General features: G+C 38.7%; 1 protein-coding gene across 2 annotated transcripts in view; it reads right to left on the bottom strand.

The window, feature by feature from the left end:
* Nucleotides 1–1,146: 1,146 nt before the first annotated feature.
* The window catches only part of HHIP (hedgehog interacting protein), an 87,307-nt gene continuing 68,910 nt past the window's right edge, over nt 1,147–19,543 (bottom strand). Inside the window, exons 11-14 of one of the 2 annotated variants that reach the window (XM_061191633.1) lie at nt 19,161–19,242; nt 5,972–6,120; nt 1,987–2,115; nt 1,147–1,167 (exon numbers count right to left, since the gene is read on the bottom strand). In XM_061191633.1, the coding sequence (XP_061047616.1) occupies nt 1,157–1,167; nt 1,987–2,115; nt 5,972–6,120; nt 19,161–19,242 (371 nt within the window). In that variant the 3' untranslated portion in view covers nt 1,147–1,156. Of the gene's footprint in view, nt 1,168–1,897; nt 2,116–5,971; nt 6,121–19,160; nt 19,243–19,543 lie in introns of those variants that run through there. The other variant, XM_061191632.1, reaches the window with a different exon arrangement.

Genomic DNA, 19,543 nt, shown 5'->3' on the forward strand with positions numbered 1-19,543 from the left:
AGTACAGGGTTCACTGCAAGATTTGTCACACTGTTGGGCCAATGAAGTGTTCGTGTGACTAGAAGGGACCACCCCTTTTCTGGGGTAAGAGGGCAATTTGGTCTCCATGCTCATTTAATCCTGAGACTTCTTTGAATAGACCGTCAATTGAAATCTAAATTGTGCAAAATTATGCATGCATTTTTTAATGCAGGCTATTGTTCCCTAAGCACTGCACCAAGATTTGTCAACCCATTTCCATTGGGCATGAGGTCACTTGAAACTTAAGTAATCATATATGGGAGACAAGAGCAGAGTACTTAACCAACCTTTCTATGTTGTGGTTTCTCACTGTGCTTTATTTGCAAATCTCTCGCTTGAAAACAATAGACAAATATTAGTTACAAGATTTTGTTTATTTTTGAAATCGAGGCTCCTTTTTGTAAAGGTAAGGAGCAGGTTTGGGAAGTCAGTCTGTGCTGTATAATCTGTCCTGCTCTACAATTTAGATTCTGGAGAAACAGATGTTTAGAGAAGGGCAACCTATAGTAGGTGCCCACATGTCATGAGTCGATGTTTGTTCAGTGGGGCAAAGAGGCCTAATAATTTCGTTATAATCCAAACGTGGCAGGATGGCCTCAAAAACCATGAAGAAAAACGTGTACCAGACTTCTTGCAGTTTAACTTAGAACGTGGCATTTCTTGAAAAACCCGAACAGAACATTTACAGGAAATTTATTCATAAATGAACCAGAGAGGATTTTCACTGAGTTCCAAAGGAATGTATACATTAAAAGTCATATTTGGCAGGAATGATCATATTAAAAATTTGTACAAGTGACAGCTTACACAGGCAAGATTTGTTAAAAACGAGTGAACTCTTTTCCAGTGAGGCGATTCAGGGTGAAACCTGCAACGTTCCCATCACATATACTCTGACAGTCTTGCTATGGTGAAAAGCACTTTACAAAGGTTTAATGCTGGAATTTTATAAGGAGTGGCTGTTTTCTTGCTTTTTCATCCGTCGGTAATGATTACATGTTGGCACAAGGATACACTGCTAGATTAGATCCTCAGCACATTAAAGACTGTTTGCTTTCTCACTCCCCTTCTTTCCAATTAAGTTGGTGAAAAATGTAACTTTAGTATTTTACAGGACAGGGTAAAGGTGTTTCATCTAGGTGATGTCTATATTATAAAAATAAAATAAAAAATATAAATATGTAACACAAACCCAGTGCCTATTGTTAAATAAACTATACAATAAAAGCAGACCTTTTAGGAAGATTGGTTTTAGACTTTGCCATTATGATTTAATTTGAAAACAATCTTGAAATTAAGCTAGAGTAACCAGATTTCTCTGCCAATAAAAAGGTAAGTGCGTTAACATTCTGCAATTGGATACACTGATAAAAATGTAGATTACAATTTTATATCAAGTTGCCCACTTAGAAATTCATCAGGGAGCTCTGAAACATTCTCTCGTAGTATAGTCCTTTAATATAAAAATATGGCCTTTTAAAATTCAATCCATCAGATTGCACAGTAATGTTTTAAAACTCCGTTGAAGTTGACTTTAGTGATTACAGACAGAAAATTCCTGGGAAGGCAAATAATCTCTTCTGGTGACATAAAAATTCTGTTATCAATTTACAATGGAATTTCTGGGGAAATTACTCCACACAAGGAAATATACATTTAAAAAAACCCATCTGTTACGCAACCACACTCACGGGGGTTGTGAGTGTGTGTGCGTACGTGCATATGTGAACAAACGTGCCTATATACACACACAGGGTCTGCACATTTCTGGAAATGACTTTTAAATTAATCAAAGAAAATGAAATCACAGGAGTGTGTAGCAGGATAACAGTCGTTCTTTTTAATGACAGGATAAAAAATAAATGCCCATTGGAAAGGAATAGTCAAACAGTCCCAGAAACTATACAATGTAACTCGTTAGATCCAGCAAATAAGATGTCATGTCAATGATCTGATCAAGAATACCTGCCCTGGTCACTCTGCGGAGGTTTCCGTCCACTTGTTCACACTGAGGACCAAGATATCCCTTTTTACAGAGGCACTTGTTGGGTCTAACACAGACACCGCCGTGGCGACATGCTGGCTCACATTTCGCTGGGAGAAAAAAAAAGAGCAATAAAATCACACTCCATTCTGTAAGTCGGAAACAGCACTGAGTATGAGGCCAATAAATATCTGACGAGTAAGGGAACGGAGGGAAAGGAGGATGAAGCCAGTCCCAAAATGATCCCAAAGTTAATAAGTACAAAGAAAGAAGGCTTTCAGGCTTCTGGGGGCCAGAACGCAACAGACGGTGGGAGACATTTCGAGAGAAGCGGATCATCCAGATGATGGGAAACAATTTCAATCCCTTGCAGAACTGACTTTATGTAAAACGAGGATTTCAGTTCTTTAAAACCTCTGCTTCCCTAGGGCATCTCCAACACAGGGCCTGCCAAGTACCGCTCTGTTTCCGTCCCTCTGGGGTAGGACCTCACAGTGCGAAGGGCGCGGCCAGAGACAAAGGCCCAGTGGCTGGAGCATCACCAATGTAACGTCAAGAAAGGGTCAGTTTTTTGGGCTTCCCCTGTGGTGCAGTGGTTAAGAATCCGCCTGCCAATGCAGGGGACACGGGTTCGAGCCCTGGTCCGGGAGGATCCCACATGCCGCGGAGCAGCTGGGCCCGTGCGCCACAGCTGCTGAGCCTGCACTCTGGAGCCCGCGAGCCACAGCTGCTAAGCCCACGTGTCACAACTGCTGAGGCCTGCACGCCTGGAGCCTGTGCTCCGCAACGGGAGAGGCCACCGCGATGGGAGGCCCGTGCACCGCGGCAGGGAGTGACCCCCGCTTGCCGCAACTGGAGAGGGCCCGCCTGCAGCAGCGAAGATCCAACGCAGCCAAAAATAAATAAGTAAATTAATTAATTAAAAAAAAAAACACTAGAGTTTAAAAAAAAAAAAGAAATGGTCAGTTTTTGATTTTGGTTGGAGGGAGGATCCACCACGTGGATTCCTCCCTTTCCTTGTTCGCAGGGGATGTAGTGCATATGCCCCTTTCTGATTACACCCTGAAGCCCCCTTCTTGGGGTCAGTGCAGTTGCCCAGTGAAAGACGTTCTGAGCAATCCTTTACAGGGCTGCTCTATAGAGCAGGATTGCTTCAGAAAAGAACGTTTACCACTATAAAATAGGTAGGGAATGTAAAGGTTTATTGCTAAAATGAGATGGAGACATAAAATTGGGTATATAACTTAATTGTCTCTTACTGATAGGATGAATCTGAGGTGTGCAGCCATTGTAGACAGAATCAATTTCCTTGAATAAATGTCCTTATAATTTTAGGGGACAGAGTTATTATAACCTTTTCCAGGGCGTTAATCAAAATCCAGGGGTCTGTGGCTGATATATGGGAAAGAAAGAACAGGGAGAAAATAGACCAAAATAGTCTTTTAAATTTGTGGGAGATGAGCAAACTATGTCAGTATATGAATAAAGTTCTTACTTGGGTCAAAAGTTCTTACTTGGGTCAAAAATACCACAAATATATTACTTTAATAAAATAGTTCTGGTTTCTCTTATATATTCAAAGTATTTAGTTGATTTAGTGGAAAGATTAAAGTACTTTATGACAGCCATCCCCAACCTTTTTTTTTTTTTTTTTTTTTTTTTTTTTTTTTTGCGAGGGCTTTCTCTAGTTGTGGCAAGTGGGGGCCACTCTTCATCACAGTGTGCGGGCCTCTCACTATCACGGCCTCTCCTGTTGCGGAGCACAGGCTCCAGACGCGCAGGCTCAGTAGTTGTGGCTCACGGGCCCAGCTGCTCCGCGGCACGTGGGATCCTCCCAGACCAGGGCTCGAACCCGTGTCCGCTGCATTGGCAGGCAGACTCTCAACCACTGCGCCACCAGGGAAGCCCCACATCCCCAACCTTTTTCGCACCAGGGACCAGTTTCGTGGAAGACAGTTTTTCCATGGACCGGGGTGGGGGGATGGTTTCGGGATGATTCAAGTGCATTACATTTATTGTGCACTTTATTTCTATTATTATTACATTATAATATATAATGAAATAATTATACAACTCACTATAATGCAGAGTCAGTGGGAGCCCTGAGCTTGTTTTCACTTGCCACTCACTGATAGAATTTTGATATGAGTCTGCAAGCAATTGATTTATTATGGTCTCTGTGCAGTCAAACCTCTCTGCTAATGATAATCTGTATTTGCAGCCGCTCCCCAGCGCTAGCATCACCGCCTCAGCTCCACCTCAGATCATCAGGCATTAGATGCTCATAAGGAGTGTGCAACCCAGATCCCTCGCATGGGCAGTTCACAGTAGGGTTCATGCTCCTATGAGAATCTAATACCACTGCTGATCTGACAGGAGGCGAAGTTCAGGTGGTAATGCGAGTGATGGGGAGCGGCTGTAAATACAGATGAAGCATCACTCGCTCACCTGCCGCTCACCTCCTACTGTGTGGCCCGGTTCCTAACAGGCCACAGACTGGTACCAGTACCAGTCTGTGGCCCGGAGGTTGGGGACCCCTGCTTATAAACTTTCATTTATATCATATATCATTATTAATATCTATTATGGAATGTATTAAGCCGCCTATATTCAAAATTATGTTTACCCTCAGTTTAACGTACTGTTACTAGCAGGCACTCAATAAATATTTGTTATCTGATGACTTGAGGTGACTTAAAAGGTTAGGCAAAATATAAGTAAGGAATAAGACAGAATGGACACCACGTAAAAGCAGAGAGAATAGATATTGTCAAGCATAGAAGGAAGCAGAGGGAAGATATATCATCAGGAATTAGAATATTATTGCATTTAAACACTGCTTCTCATTTTTTGGCCAACTGATGAAAAAGGAGACAGAATGGGTCAATAGAATATAAGCATTTTAAAAAAATAATGTAATTACTTAATTTCTGCTGAGTTTCAGTTATGATGGCTTTTTCCTAGATATGTAACCATGATATCAATCAATCGCGTAATATTATTAGTGCTGAAGCAATTTAAGCTTCAAATGGATACTGTCTCTGTGACTTTAAATGTCTACTTTATTTTGACAATATATGAGGTAAACGAGGTATGGTTATAATTTTTTGAAACAAATACATGTTTAGAATAAAGAAAGAAGGCATTTATGAATTAAGGATACTGTTAAATATTAATATGGGACTTGAATTTTCTTTGGCAAGAAGAGATACTTTAATATTTGAAATAGCAGAGATCAAAATCTTTTGCAAGTAATATGTATATGCTGGTTGTTGAAAATGTACTTTCAATATACACATCTTAAACTCTAGGTATCTAAATTAATCTAATTGTCTTACTTCACACCAAGTAGAATTTAAACGCGATTGCATGTATCTGCGGAAGTCGCAAGTGAAAGGATAGAATAACCTTGGAATGAATCTCATTTGCTCTCTGAGCAGCTCCACACCCACCTGATGGTCCACAAGGCAGTGGCAAAAAGAATGGAAAAATCTCATTATATGCCTCTAGATAACTGCATTTTCCCCTTTTCTATAAAAACACCCACTGAAAACCCCTGTTTTTCGCACGCTGCAGCAAGAAAGCAAGCAGCAAGTTTAGGGAGGGCCTTTACGGAGTGTCTGGAAAATGCTGGCACTCGGAAAGGGGCTTTGCAAGCACCAGGTCATTGGCTGGTGTGAAAGCTCAAACCCAGGACTGAGAGTCCACAGGGATGATCCAGTTGGGCTGTTTTCACGTGTGACTTTGTGAAAGAACTCGATTATGTTTATGATGAACTTATACACGTGAACTGTTTCCAGTAGGAAAATGGCAACGATTTCAGGTGCAAGTTCAGAAACAGACCACGCATTACTATTGTAAACAGCTACAGTTTTGAACACGAGGTCGTTCTAGAAGAAGTAACTAACGTCAAGTGCTTGCAGGCCCCATCCCGCCCCCCCCACCCCCAGCAGAAGGAACACTAACCGACTCTGCACCAGTCCCCTTCCCATCCGGGATTGCAGCAGCACTTTCCTGTAGGCGCGCAGTAGCCGTTCCGACAGAGCCGGGAGCACTCCGAGGTCAGGGTCTGGGCAGGCTGGACCGTGGCCCTGCATTCCTCAGGCATCAGAGGTCTGCATCAAAAGACAACCGTCAAGAGTGCATTTCGGTTGCAAATCAATATTGGAATGAAATCTAGCGATTTCGTAGCTTGCAAAGCACATCTCTTGCTTTCCAAAGAGACCTTTCTTTTACGCCACTCAGACAGAAAGGTCGACCGCTTTCTAAGAGGAGAAAATACACACCCATGAGGAAACAAACTAACCAGTTTTGAACCAAAGGGAACAAATCAAACATGGTAAGAAACTTTATCATGAACAAAATTCATTGATTAAAAATGTAATTACATTACATCAATATTTTGGTAGCTAGGAATTCCTAGCAATTACAATTTAAAAAATAAAGATGAATAGATATTTTAAAGCTTTTTTTCTTTTTCCCCTCAAAACTCCAGAAGTTTTTAGGAATAGCACCTGAGACAGGTTTCACTTGTTATTGGCATATTTGGCAACATCACGAGGCTGAAGGCACTCATCAGAATGAACAGATGTAGCCTAAAAAGCTTGGGAATCATTTTTTATTTCATTTTTACATTTCTTTTGAAATACTTTTTCCAGAATGACTGTTCTTAAAAGGACGTCATAACACATGTGTGTGTTTACTACCGACTCAAAGTTTAAACTCTTTATGCAAAGAATGATCTACATAGAGAGATTTTATATACATACATGTATATATGTATATATATTTTTATAATTTGATTTTGTCCCGCTATGAAGAAAAAGAATGCTAATAGTAGCAAACAAAAACATCTTATCTGTCATGTTAAAAGTCATAGAACTTTGTTTTAATTGCTCTACGATTGCCATCATTTAGAGAGGGACCAAGATGCCTTCAGAAGACGGTTGTTATAGTTCTTAATGTTTTTGAATAAGAGGCTGTCTTTCAAGTTGTTTCACGCTGGAATCATGATCACACCTGCTCATTACCTAATCTTTGGGAAAAAATGTGCAGTGGTACTTTGCTATCAGTCACTGCTACCTGTGCCTCAGTGTGGTGAGAAAGCTCTTTTCAGTGAAGGAATGTAAGTAAACACTTCATCACCAGTCAAATCACCACCAGGAGGATGGGCAAATCAGTTGGAGTCCTTAAGTACCATAACAAAGAAGGTGATAATTATAGGTCAGAACCACCACAGAGGTAAATGATATAGCTTTCCGAAAGAAGCAAATAATTAGGCCCTGCAGACTCAGTTTTCTTGAGACAGGTTATCTTGTTATGCCCCTGTAGCAATACGAAAAGTGATAATAATTTAGAGCCTGACCTCAGGCTGTTTCTACAATGACTCAAAACCATATTTAAAATATCTAATGACTTCTTTAGCTCCTCTCTCCAATAAGATCCCATTCTCTGTTGAAGGCATTGTTCGGGATTGACAATGTACACACTGCTATATTTGAAACAGATAACCAACAAGGACCTACTGTATAGCACAGGGAACTTTGCTCAATATCCTGTAATAACATAAATAGGAAAAGAATTTGAAAAAAAATAGATACACGTAAATGCATAACTGAATCACTTTGCTGTAGACCTGAAACTAACATAACACTGTTGATCAACCATACTCCAATAGAAAATAAAAACTGAAAAAAATAAAATAAAAGAAAGTATTGTTTTGCAACGTGACAATTCAGAAAACTCCCTTAAATCTATTCAACCTCTTGTTTAAATCTAGAAATGGTCAGCTTATGTGAAAGGTACTTAAGGCATTCCATATTTTCACTCAGAACACACCAGCAAATATTTCCTATGTGCCCCCAAGGGAGTCTTTCTGAGAGTAATGGCAGTGTGATAAGGTGGCGAAGATGTTAAACGGATATGCCAAGGGAAGTGAGGGCATGACCTTGGCCTTCTTATTGTTGAATAGCCCAAGTCTGACTATTTCTTCCTCATATAAAATTCTTATTTTGTTTGTGAGACGATGGTGGCATTTGTGACCATCAGAAGAGCAGTTTCTCAGTAGCCATGACGTTCTTCGGAGTCACAGGCCACCACCATTTACTGAGTGATAATCGGTAAACAGGTATTGTTTCCATTTTACAGGTAAGTGAGATTCTGTTTACCCAATTCTATTTGTTACTCACTCGTTCACGCTCCTTCTGATTCATTCAAGAAAAGAGGCCCAGAAGCAGAGTGTGTCAAGAATATGTTACGTGTTATATGCAATGCAAAAAAGGCAGGCACAGGGGCTTCCCTGGTGGCGCAGTTGTTGAGAGTCTGCCTGCCAATGCAGGGGACACGGGTTCGAGCCCTGGTCTGGGAAGATCCCACATGCCGCAGAGCAACTAGGCCCGTGAGCCACAACTACTGAGCCTGCGCGTCTGGAGCCTGTGCTCCGCAATAACAGAGGCCGCGATAGTGAGAGGCCCGCGCACCGCGACGAAGAGTGGCCCCCGCTTTCCGCAACTGGAGAAAGCCCTCGCACAGAAACGAAGACCCAACACAGCCAAAAATATAAATAAATAAAAAAATAATAAAATAAAATAAAATAAAATGCTACTGAGTGACAGTATTAGGAATATATGGACTATTTAGGGGAGGGATATCATTAAAATCGAATCACTATACTTTTGTATCATAAGCATAAAACTAAAAACACTCACTGTATTTCTCTCTATTGGCTAAATTAACTTGTATTAATTACAAGTATTTGTAATTACAAATTACAAATTTTTAATATTGTATTACAAAATCCTTCCAAGGCATAGTTAAATTCATTTTAAATAAAGCATTTTTATACTAATTATAATCATAATAAATAAACAACAGGCTAAGAAGTAAGCATGACATAAAGAGATGGGATTACTTTCTCCTCCAGCTGGGAATTAAGTCAACATATCAACATTCATTTTTCTAGTAATACATTTGTTAAAGTTTGACAAAGATTTTTGGTGATCCCAACCATCTCTTTCCTTTCCACTCATTCTTTGTTCTAGGGACATTTCTTCTTTCTATTGAAAAGAGTAAGGTTCCTTCACATGGAATGAGGAGAAAGAAAAGGGAATAAAACAAGTACATTTGAACTTTATTATTATTGTCACCTTGAAATAAACCATCTTGTATATTCCTAATTACTACATATACACACCCAGATGGGATCTAAACAAAAATCTAGGGTATATACTTGTGATAGATGAACTCATTTTTCTTTCTTATTTTTATTACACTGGGGAATTGAGCATCTTAATGTAGGCCTAATAAAAATTACTTAAATGGTCTTGCTCTCCTTTTAAACAATTACTTTTTAAACTTTTGGACTCTTAGGTCTACTGAATGAAGTCTGAGATAGCTTTCAAAATAGAAAACTTACCCAAGAGGATATTCAGGTTTTTAATAAAGAATATATGGTGCCCATTTGTTGACAGTTATCCCCATAGTTCTCAAACTTAATTTAAATCAGAAAAACACAATTTCTAATCCCTTTACACATGACAGATACTGAAACACTAAAGGGATAGTGTAGAAAACTGCCCAACATTTTTTAACGTATAAATCATTGTTTTCAGAAATGTAAGACATTCTCTTAGAAACCTACGTTGGCTGGTTCTGTGTAGTAGCATAAAGCTTTAGATACTTTCTTGAAATAAAGGAGGAAGTTGAGAAGCCTGAGTAATTTATAACACACATTATACTGTGATGACTTTTTGTGAATAGCTAAGGCCAACAGTGAATGTCTCTGGGTAGTGGGATTAAAGAATGGTTTTAATTTTATGATACTTAATAAGTGAATGAATCAATCAATAAATGAGAAGTCTTCTGCGCACTTGCGTGGAAGCACAGGGATAAATTCTGTCTTAGCAGGCCTGATCTTCGGAGTGAGTGTTTCAGAACTCGATCTATTGTGTCCTTTAGGAAAAGTAAAGGGGTTCATTCTGAAATTTTTGTTAGGGGTTCAGATTTTAAATTCATGTTATTGTAAAACAAGGTACATCGATCATGAGTAATACTCTTTTATAAAAATCCTGACTCATTGGAAATTTCAGAAGATGTGCTAATTCTATAGCTTCTCATAGACAACAGCCTGCTTGAGGTGATTAAGGACGTGATATAAGAACTGTCTTATTCTTTTTTTTTTTTTTGTCTTGTGGGATCTTAGTTCCCTGACCAGGGATTGAACCCAGGCCCTCAGCAGTGAGAGCTCGGAGTCCTAACCACTGCACCACCAGGGGATTCCCTTATTCCTTTATCCATAGTCACATTGGGACACATGGAAAAGTGTTCCCTTGCAACTGTAACCTTTGCAAAACGATTTCTCTTCCATGCTTTTTCCTATTGTCATGAGGTAGGAAAAACTGATAAATCTAAATCCTCATCACTCAGTGTGGTCCCAGAGCAGCAGCCCTAGCAGGAGTTTGTCTGAAATGCAGACTCTCAGGCCCTCCCCAGACGTACAGAATCAGAATCTGCACTTCAGTCAGTTTGTCAAGTGACTCACAGGCCTGTTCAAGTCTGAGAGGCCCCTTTCTTAATTAGGGCCATGCCCAGCCAAAAGTGGTTAATGGGGCCATGAATAAGTGTGGTCAGGAGCTTCCAAGTACAGAATATCCTGGGATCTTGTGATTGGATGGAGTACGGCCTCTACACGAGGGGGCAGCCGTCCTGTGCCACCACAGATTCTGTGGTTTCATGGATTTCCTCACTCGGTAAGCATTCGATATACAAGCCATAACCCATAACCACTCAGTGTTCCTAAAACCATTACTCAGCACTTTTGCCTCAAAAAAAGTAAGAAAATGGAAAATTTCTCCCATCTGTATAGCTTGGGGCATAGGAATGAGCACTAGTGTATTAGCGCTATGTCATCTTTTAAATTATTCATTTTAGTGCCTTTCTCCAAGGTCAACACACAAACTAATTTTTCTTTTTTTTTTTTTTTTTTTAGTCTGGATGTTCACTAAATGCTTCTTACTCATGTTGACATTTCTCTTTTCAGGGTCAGTTTACCCATGAGGAGTAGAATTTTGGATTCTGACTACATATAACCATTTTGTAGTACCTGGTAAAACGATAATACATCATACAAATTCAATTTTGCTCTGAGGAATCTTATACATTCATAATACAATCCTATTCCAGGTTGGAGAACAGAGAAAATGGAATCTGCTTTTGTGTAACCACGCAATATCGGTCTCACAGGACTTCGTGGCTGTAGAGATAGCAACACACATTTCCTAAGAATATTTTTCAAGTACCATTTGAGATATACCAAAAAATTAAACGTTTTAAGAGCTACTTGCTTTCATTTCGTTCTTAAGGAATGCCTTCTTTGACATTATATCATATGTAAGCTGCTTAGAAAAATCTTTTTACATATGTCCTCAGTAACATATATAAAGTGAAGGAAAAGAAAACAAATTCAAGAATACCTCTGAACTTATATACATTATGGGTCATATTAAACATTTTAAATTTGTACTGTATATTTCTAGAATTCAAATTTAGAATGGGAAAGCCAGTGCTCTATCTTATTTCTCAAACCACTGCATTTCTCTGTTCTGAAATGCGCTGAACAGTGGGGCTGGGCCTTGGCTCTTTTTTCTGTGACCAAGGTTGCCTTCATTTTGAGGTCTGTGATTTAAATGCTGAGCACACGCTCACTCAGAAATAGTGCCGACTGGCTTTAATACGGCAGTTTGGGATTGAGTAGGTGCTAAACTCAAAGAGGACAAAGGCAGTGGCAATTTGGCGGAGCTGTGAGTTGGACCGCCTAGTGTTAATGAAAGTATTAGAACTTTCACAAATACCTGCTCAATTTTGTTCTATGGTTAAAGATGCAACCGGAATGAAAGCAGATAATGAAGCCACTTACACTTTCCAGTAATTTCATATGAAACTTTATCCCCACGAGACGGGGCCAACCTTGTTATTCCCAAATTTAGAAGATCAGAACACGGACGAAGATATGAAATAGCTTTCATACAGCTAATTCCAGATAATCTGGAACTCTTTTCTAGCACAGCTTTCTACTCAACTGGTCCTTTTTAGGAAAAAGGGAGCTAGGCACCTGTGTTTCAGGCCTTATTAATCTCCCTATCCAAACATCACTACCACTATACACAAGTATCTAAAAGGGTGTGTGGATCACCTTCATTCAACTTTATCAGCTTACCTCAGTTTATATATTTCCAGACGAAGATTAGGAAATGGAAAGTTATGTACTGCCTTAAAAGGAAAACCTAGGAGAAATGACTAATGAAACTGGATGATGAGGTGGTCTGCTTTTAGGGAAAAAAGGACAAAGTCCAATTTTATTAAATTGCCTTAGGTGTTTCTTGTATTATGCTTGCAATGTCCTTAATTCAGAAACTGGTCCACTATAATTATCAGAAAAATAGGCATTTGCACTTTAATTCAGTGGACTTGTTCCTGAAAAATCTTGTATTCTACAAAATCGCGTACTAAAAATAAGGCTTATGGGAAAAATAGAGTCGGGGCAGACCCCTCGAGATCCATGCAACTTTGTAACTAAAGCACTAGCAAAAATAAAATTTGGTACCTTGGGAGAGGGCAGCCCAGGGAGCAGGTCGGCAGTGGCTGGGGGAGAGATTTGCTCAGGGGAGATTGAAGCACACAAAACCAAAATGGTGATGGACGTGACGCTTTGAACTCAGGAGGGAGTGAAACCTGCAGAGAGCCATGCAAAGCTGGAGGGATGTCTGGAGCCATGTCTCCTGGGGGAGGGAAACTCATTGCGGGCACTTATTTCTCATTTTAACAGTCAACTGAGAAGGCTCCTTCTGCCTGTACAGCAGCCGGGCTGAGGTCTTGTTCCCCCTGGTAGAACAGACTGGACCAAGAAGCCAACTCATGGTGAGTTTTACCCATCGCCTTCTGGACCATTATCTGGCAATTTGTAATGTACAATGTTCTGGCATAATTTTGTTGTCCCAAAGTGGCAATATTTATCTCAGATAATATTGTTCATGTTATAGGTAATGTGTGCAATCTCCTGATTTAAGATAAAAATAAGCTCCTTAGAGGAAAGGACTAAATTCTCATGTATATTCTCCCTCCATAGCACATAATACAATATCTTGAACACAGGAGACAAGCCAAAGATACCTGCAGACTGATTAAATCTCATGACTTAATCTTGTATAACTGTACTTTGATATGATAGAAAAATAAAAACTGAAAAATTAGGGTACAATAAAAAGCCAATGCCATTGCTTCCTAATATAAAGAAGGAACCACATTCTGTTCAGAATTTTACGTCCAAAACCAATTTTTTTTAACTTAAAAACTTGATTCATAAGCCATAATTAATAAAAATGTTAGACACTAAATAAGAAATGTCTGCGACTGGGAAAATAGACATTTTAAGTAACACTTTGATTACAACATAATTCAAAAGACTTAAAGCCTATAGTATTTTTCTTTTAGAAGCCATCTAAAAAATAAATCTTTTTCCCCTTAAAAAACTAGATCTACTAGTGTTTTAATTTTATATTCTATGAAGGTGGAAATTTTAAATATCACTAAATGTTTTAAATGGGAAGTAAAATTTGAAATGATTTTCTGTCCTTTAAAATAGCACAAAAATGTCAGTTTAAATTCTCTTTGAAGACTATTAGGATGACAGATTCCCAAATTTTGATGTTACACCTTTTGATTCATTTGTCAATGATGAGAAAAACGAGTCATTTAAGCAACTGATTTTTTTAGCTCAACTAAAATGAATTAGTAAAAAAATGATGCGAAGGTAGTTTTTTTTTTCTTTAAAAAGTATATCTTCCTCTAGAAACCATCTTTTTGCAAATTTGTGTGGCTGTTTTATGCAAGATTAAATCTGCCTTTATCTCGAGAACTGTAACATCTGATGATACACTGTCATAATAAAAGTAGAAGATATTCAGAAGGTCTAATAATATCAGATTTCCACCACTGTCCCAGGTGGGGGAGAAACATGGGTATTGAAAAGAAATGCTTTTAAGAGGCTCTTAACAAATGAGGCTCTTTTTGAAGAATATATTTTTAATTATTCATATTCTCCATTTTATGCCTTTTTAACAAATGCCATTTGTAAGTGGCAATTCAATGAAGTTTTCATAGCAATCTGTACAATTACTCTAGGAACTGATATTCCAACATTTAAAATTGATAATTTAAGAAAGACTATAATTAGTATAAAGCAGAAAATTCCCTTGAATGCTGTGGTCATATGTCAGATCTTCAGAAAATAGGATATAAACATAAGAAGCTTTATAGTATAGACTTTTAAAATAGCATGGTCGTTTAGAGAAAATTTTTTCATAAATTATGGTATAATATTTTGTGTATATTTTGAAATAGGTGATGGCTCTACATAGCCTTGTATGGAATACCTGAGTATGTTTAAGTGTGTTTGTGTGCGTATATACAGAAACACACAAATCTTGGTAAAGTATGAATAAAATTCCAGTTACACTTAGGCCATTACCATATAATATGTATGCATGCTCATCCAGTCATTAGAAGTTTTGACTTTGATCTTATCTCATTCTTTTGCAATATATCTTTAAAATTTCAGATGGTATCTGACAACATAGGAAGGATTTGTTCACTAAAAATATTGTGCACCACCACGTAAACTATAGCATATTGAGAATAAAATATAAGCTGGCACCTAAGTGTATACCCTTTCTAGTTATTGGAAATGTAGAAAAATTATAGCAAAAATGTGGACCATGCTTCCTTGTCCTTTAGACTTCAAATCCACCATGCTGAATGAATTTTTATAGGGCATATACTTGTTCATGACCTCTAGTGTTAAGAAATTCTGTCATGTTTGAAAACTAGTCCCTCATCGAGCCTGTGTCCCTGTTAATAGCTGAAAGGTCAATGGAGCTGCTAAACAGTTTGTATTACTGTCAGGGTGGCCATGAAAACACCGCCTGCAGCAAGAGGACTTGGCAGCTGGGTCAACAGGCACCGTGGGGATTTATCAACCTAGGGAGGCCACTTGCATAAAACTTTGACTGATGAATTGGGACTAGACTGGCTTATTGGGCTAAATCTTCTCCATTATGCATGGCTTTCTTTAGGATGGCAGAGCGGCCTGCCGGCTCCCTGAGACATATGCGAAGGATAAACAGAACCAATTTCCTCTCATGAAGTGATTTTTGTGAAGAAAAAAAAAAAAAGCACTCTTCAGCATCCAGTAGACTAAGGAGTAGGATGAAGATATTAAATAAATAAATAAATAAATAAATAAAGAGCAGTAAGTGGGGTCATCACAGGGAGGGGCAGGGAGGAGACAGGAGGGCAGTTTTTTGATGTTGGTCACACAAGAGTCTGGGGACAGGACATTTCTGCAAAATGACCTCTGAAGCTGGGAATTTGCACTGGTAATTTATAGACCTCTTAAGGGAATGGGTTGTGTGACTTAGGGGGGTTAACAGATAAGCAACATGTTAAAATAGAGTAAGACTGGATACACAGGAATTAAATCAACATGTTTAAGAATGATTTTATTTTACGAATTCCTGGAGAAATAACCCTGGAAACATTTCCAGGTCAGAAAAGGTCATTTAGTTTAAGTCCATCTGAAACAAAAATTAAAGAATCTTTTTCAATAGTGTGAAAATATTTGTGTTCTATAAAACTAAAGCTTGGAAAGTTCAAAACTCTGTTAGAATTCTTTCATCTCCATCCCTCAGGAGCGTTTGTGTGATTCTGAAAAGATTTAACAAAGAGCAAGTCTCTAAGACATGACTTGGATATTCGAAAACTAGGTACTCAGGGCTCTTTAAAACTCCGTGGACACCTTGACCCCAATTTTGAAACTAACACTACCTCAAAAGTTGAGAGATCACCTGAAAATAATTCTTGAATGCATGGAATGAACACCAATGGTACTAAAGAATTGCATACGCTTTAAATACATTATTTATCTTTACAGCACTCTACAGAAATGAAGCAGAGGCAGAAGGATTACCTGTACTTTACTGACAGGCGAAGGAGCACAGTATGGTGACACAATGCAGCATCCACACTAAGGAAGATTCAGAGACAAGACCGTTTGACTGCCTATCCTGCCAGGATAGACTTCCTCATCTTGACAGGCTTCAGATGGTTCTACTAAGTGAGACTGAAATGAGTGTCCAGATCTTGTCCTCAATGCCTTGACATCTGCTGGCTGAAGGAGCATCCCAGACCAGGGCATGCAGATCCCAGTACTTGAGGCTTTGGGGGACCCACCCAGCAAAGTGGCCCAGCAAGCTGACTGATTGACTGTACTGATTCGCCTCTAACTCCACTCTGCCACGAAATGAGACTCTTCCACTTCTGAAGGTATCCCTGTTCTAACAAGGAGGCAAAATTCCTCCCTTTTCTGCTTTTCCTTTAAAAACTCCTGAGTTCTAGTGAAGCCATAGAGAAAGCTGATTGTATTATCACAGAATTTTCGTTTCTTTGACTGCAAACAATGGCATTCGTTTTTTATAACAGGTTATCTTGCCATCCATTTCTGAGAAGGATGCCCACCGTAAATGATTTTAAACTTATGTAAATGATTACGTAACATATAGCCTGAGACCAGATTGCCCTTACAGACAGAGCTGGTCAAGCTGGGACCTCGTCTGCCTTTGTCAAAATGACCAAAGAATATTACATATGGTTTCAAAACTCCCTCATTTTTCTTACATGTGAGTGTGTGTGTCTAGGAAAAAAGAGAAAAAACGTAAATCTTATGGTGTGTAGGAATGTAACTTCCATGATACATCATACAGAATATAAAAATTTTATGATTTGTAGTTATTCTCTTTTAGAGTCATGAGTCAACTGAATGTTTGAAATTCATTCTGAAAACATTATTCTAACAAGTCTGGGGCTCTTCCACAAGAATACAGTTAATCTAAGATTTTAATTTGAGTTAGGTTTTTTGATGTAACAAGAAATGTCTGTGTATTATTTTTTTCCGTTGATGAGGCTCTTTCAATTTCTCCCTCAAACATTTTAGGAAAACAGTTGTGCTGTGAAGCAGACATCCTGAACACAGCTAGGTTAGTAATTAGCTCGTGTTTCCAAAATAATCCCGTTCACATATACTAAAAAGTGTCTGCTTATATAGAACTTCCACTCATCTGGGAAGAGCTACTATAATAACAAACGTTGGCATCCAAATCGAAACAGCATGAGGCTCCCAACAAATGTTTATGAAAACATTTGTTTTCTTATCGTCAGTTTAATTTTGAAATGTATGCCTGGGCCTGTGTACAAGGACTGTGTCTCTGGGACTCTGTTAATCCCCCCACCTTCTGAAAACCAAACACACGTCTTAACCCTGGCCGCACGCATGACACGACTCACCAGAAACAGGCACCACGAGAAGTCAGGCCTTTCAGGTATGTCACTCTGAGACCACCCTACGAGAGGAGGCCCCATGATCACAAAGCCAAGGTCCCTCATGGCAGCCCTGGTAATTAGACACTAATAATGGACTGAAGGTGTAAAATTCACCTCAACTCACCACCAACAGACTAAACAATCCAGAGGAAGAGAGAAACATTTCTGTGAGAAGCAGCGAGAATTAATAACACCACCAGAAAGCTTGCAAAAGCACATCAACTTTGACAAATATAATGGAATAACAATGGCTATTTTGAAACTAATGGCATTAGATCTGAGTGAAATCCGTAGACCTCATTCCGAATCGTTAGAATGCTATTTTATGAATTAACACTGGTTTGATTTTTGTTCTTAATATTGCCACCTTCAACAATCACCGAAGTGTCTGATTTTTTTTTTTTTCTCCATTCATTACTTTGCTTCTCACAGAAGGACACTGGTTTCACGCTCAAGGAAGAAAAGAACCCTTACAGTGTGTAGATGGGTACTTCTCTTACTGTGAAAGAAAATGTGTACTGTTAAATAGAGAAGGAAAGCTGTCATTATCACTGTGTGATAGATGGGTGTATGTGATGCCTTCTATCATAGAGAGACCATTTTTGGTCTCTTTTTGTTCTGCAGCACCAATGTCAACCAATATTTTTCTCAGGAAAGATAGTGTTTTAGGGTACGGAAAAAGGACAAGAATCTCCTTTTGTTAGTCAGTGAATTTTTCAGAAAAACATACACAATTTATAACCTACAAATATTTTTAAAGTGGAATTAAATGAATGCTCTTAGTAAACTTTTCAGATTATTGGAATTTTTTCTCCTAAAAGGGACTTGAAATTTGGGAATTTAAATTTGCAGATGGGCTCATGAAGCTAAGTTAGCACAGAAAGAATTAGAAATTCACAGCACGGCGAAGCTAGGGTCTGACCACTACTGGCGTTCCACAGTAGTCGTATTTGTGAGGATACTGAAGTCCTATAATAATTGTTTCTAAAATTATGGCTAATATCTATTTGACAGTAGATAATTTTAGCAGCTTCTGAGAGTTCTGATTTTATCCATGAAATTAACAACTGACTAATGATGACTCAAGATAATTTGAAAGTTGTGCGTGTGTTGAAGTTGGGTGGGTGGGTAGAGAAGAGCAGGAGAGGGATAATTATATTCTCTAAAGGATTAAAACATTCACATCTTCCTTTTGCTGAAATAAATAAAATATTTCTTCAGTTTTCATCTGTTGAGTCACAGAAGCTGTGAACATCCAGTTATAAAATGAGGCTCCAGTGTTGAGCTGCCGAAATAACTTATCCTGATTACCTAACAAAAGTCATACTAAGCATACTAAGGTCTGCCAGAATGTTCCTGGTTTTCTCGAAAGGAAAGGAGGGTTTATTGCTTCCAACAAGAGAGCGGAAGCTGCTGCCTCATTCATCAGGGTCCTCCTGGGACATTTAACTGAGGACCCTGATTCCACAAATAAAATGCTGCTTTCAGATGACAACAAAGATGCCATGAACGTGGTCGAAATAAGGCCTTTAAAGTTCAGGGTGTTCAAGTCTAGGCCTCAGAGACTGGAACTGAGGGTCTCTCAGGAGGGCACTTAGCAGACGGACAGGGCGGAAATGTTCATCTTTGTTGAGGGCTAATTGCAATTCCATCGCTAATTTGAAGGCACTGGAATAACTAAGAGAATATTACTTGACTTAACGGAATATTAAAAAAAAAACCTCACCTTTTGGGATCTACAATTTTGTAGAGTTTTCCATTGTGAGTCTGGGTCATACTTTTACTACTTGATAGAACGTAAACTTCACCTATGAAGAGAGAAATACAAAAAGTTAATTCACAGTATTACAAAGCCTTACCTTCTGTTGCCTAGCAGATTATTATATATATATCATATGTATGTATATATGTATGTGTATGTAGGTATGTGTATGTATATACATATATTATATATTCATACATCCTCAGAAGATCACTTGCCTGAGTGCATCCAAATTCTGGTCGCTTCTCCCCACATCTCACTATCACTCCAGTGCGAGCAGATATTAATCTCTCACCTGGAAGATGGCAACAGCCTCCTAAACTGATCTCCCTGCTCCTACTCTTATT

This window comes from Eubalaena glacialis, chromosome 5 (genome assembly GCF_028564815.1).
Source record: "Eubalaena glacialis isolate mEubGla1 chromosome 5, mEubGla1.1.hap2.+ XY, whole genome shotgun sequence".
In the NCBI taxonomy this organism is placed as follows: Eukaryota; Metazoa; Chordata; class Mammalia; order Artiodactyla; family Balaenidae; genus Eubalaena; species Eubalaena glacialis.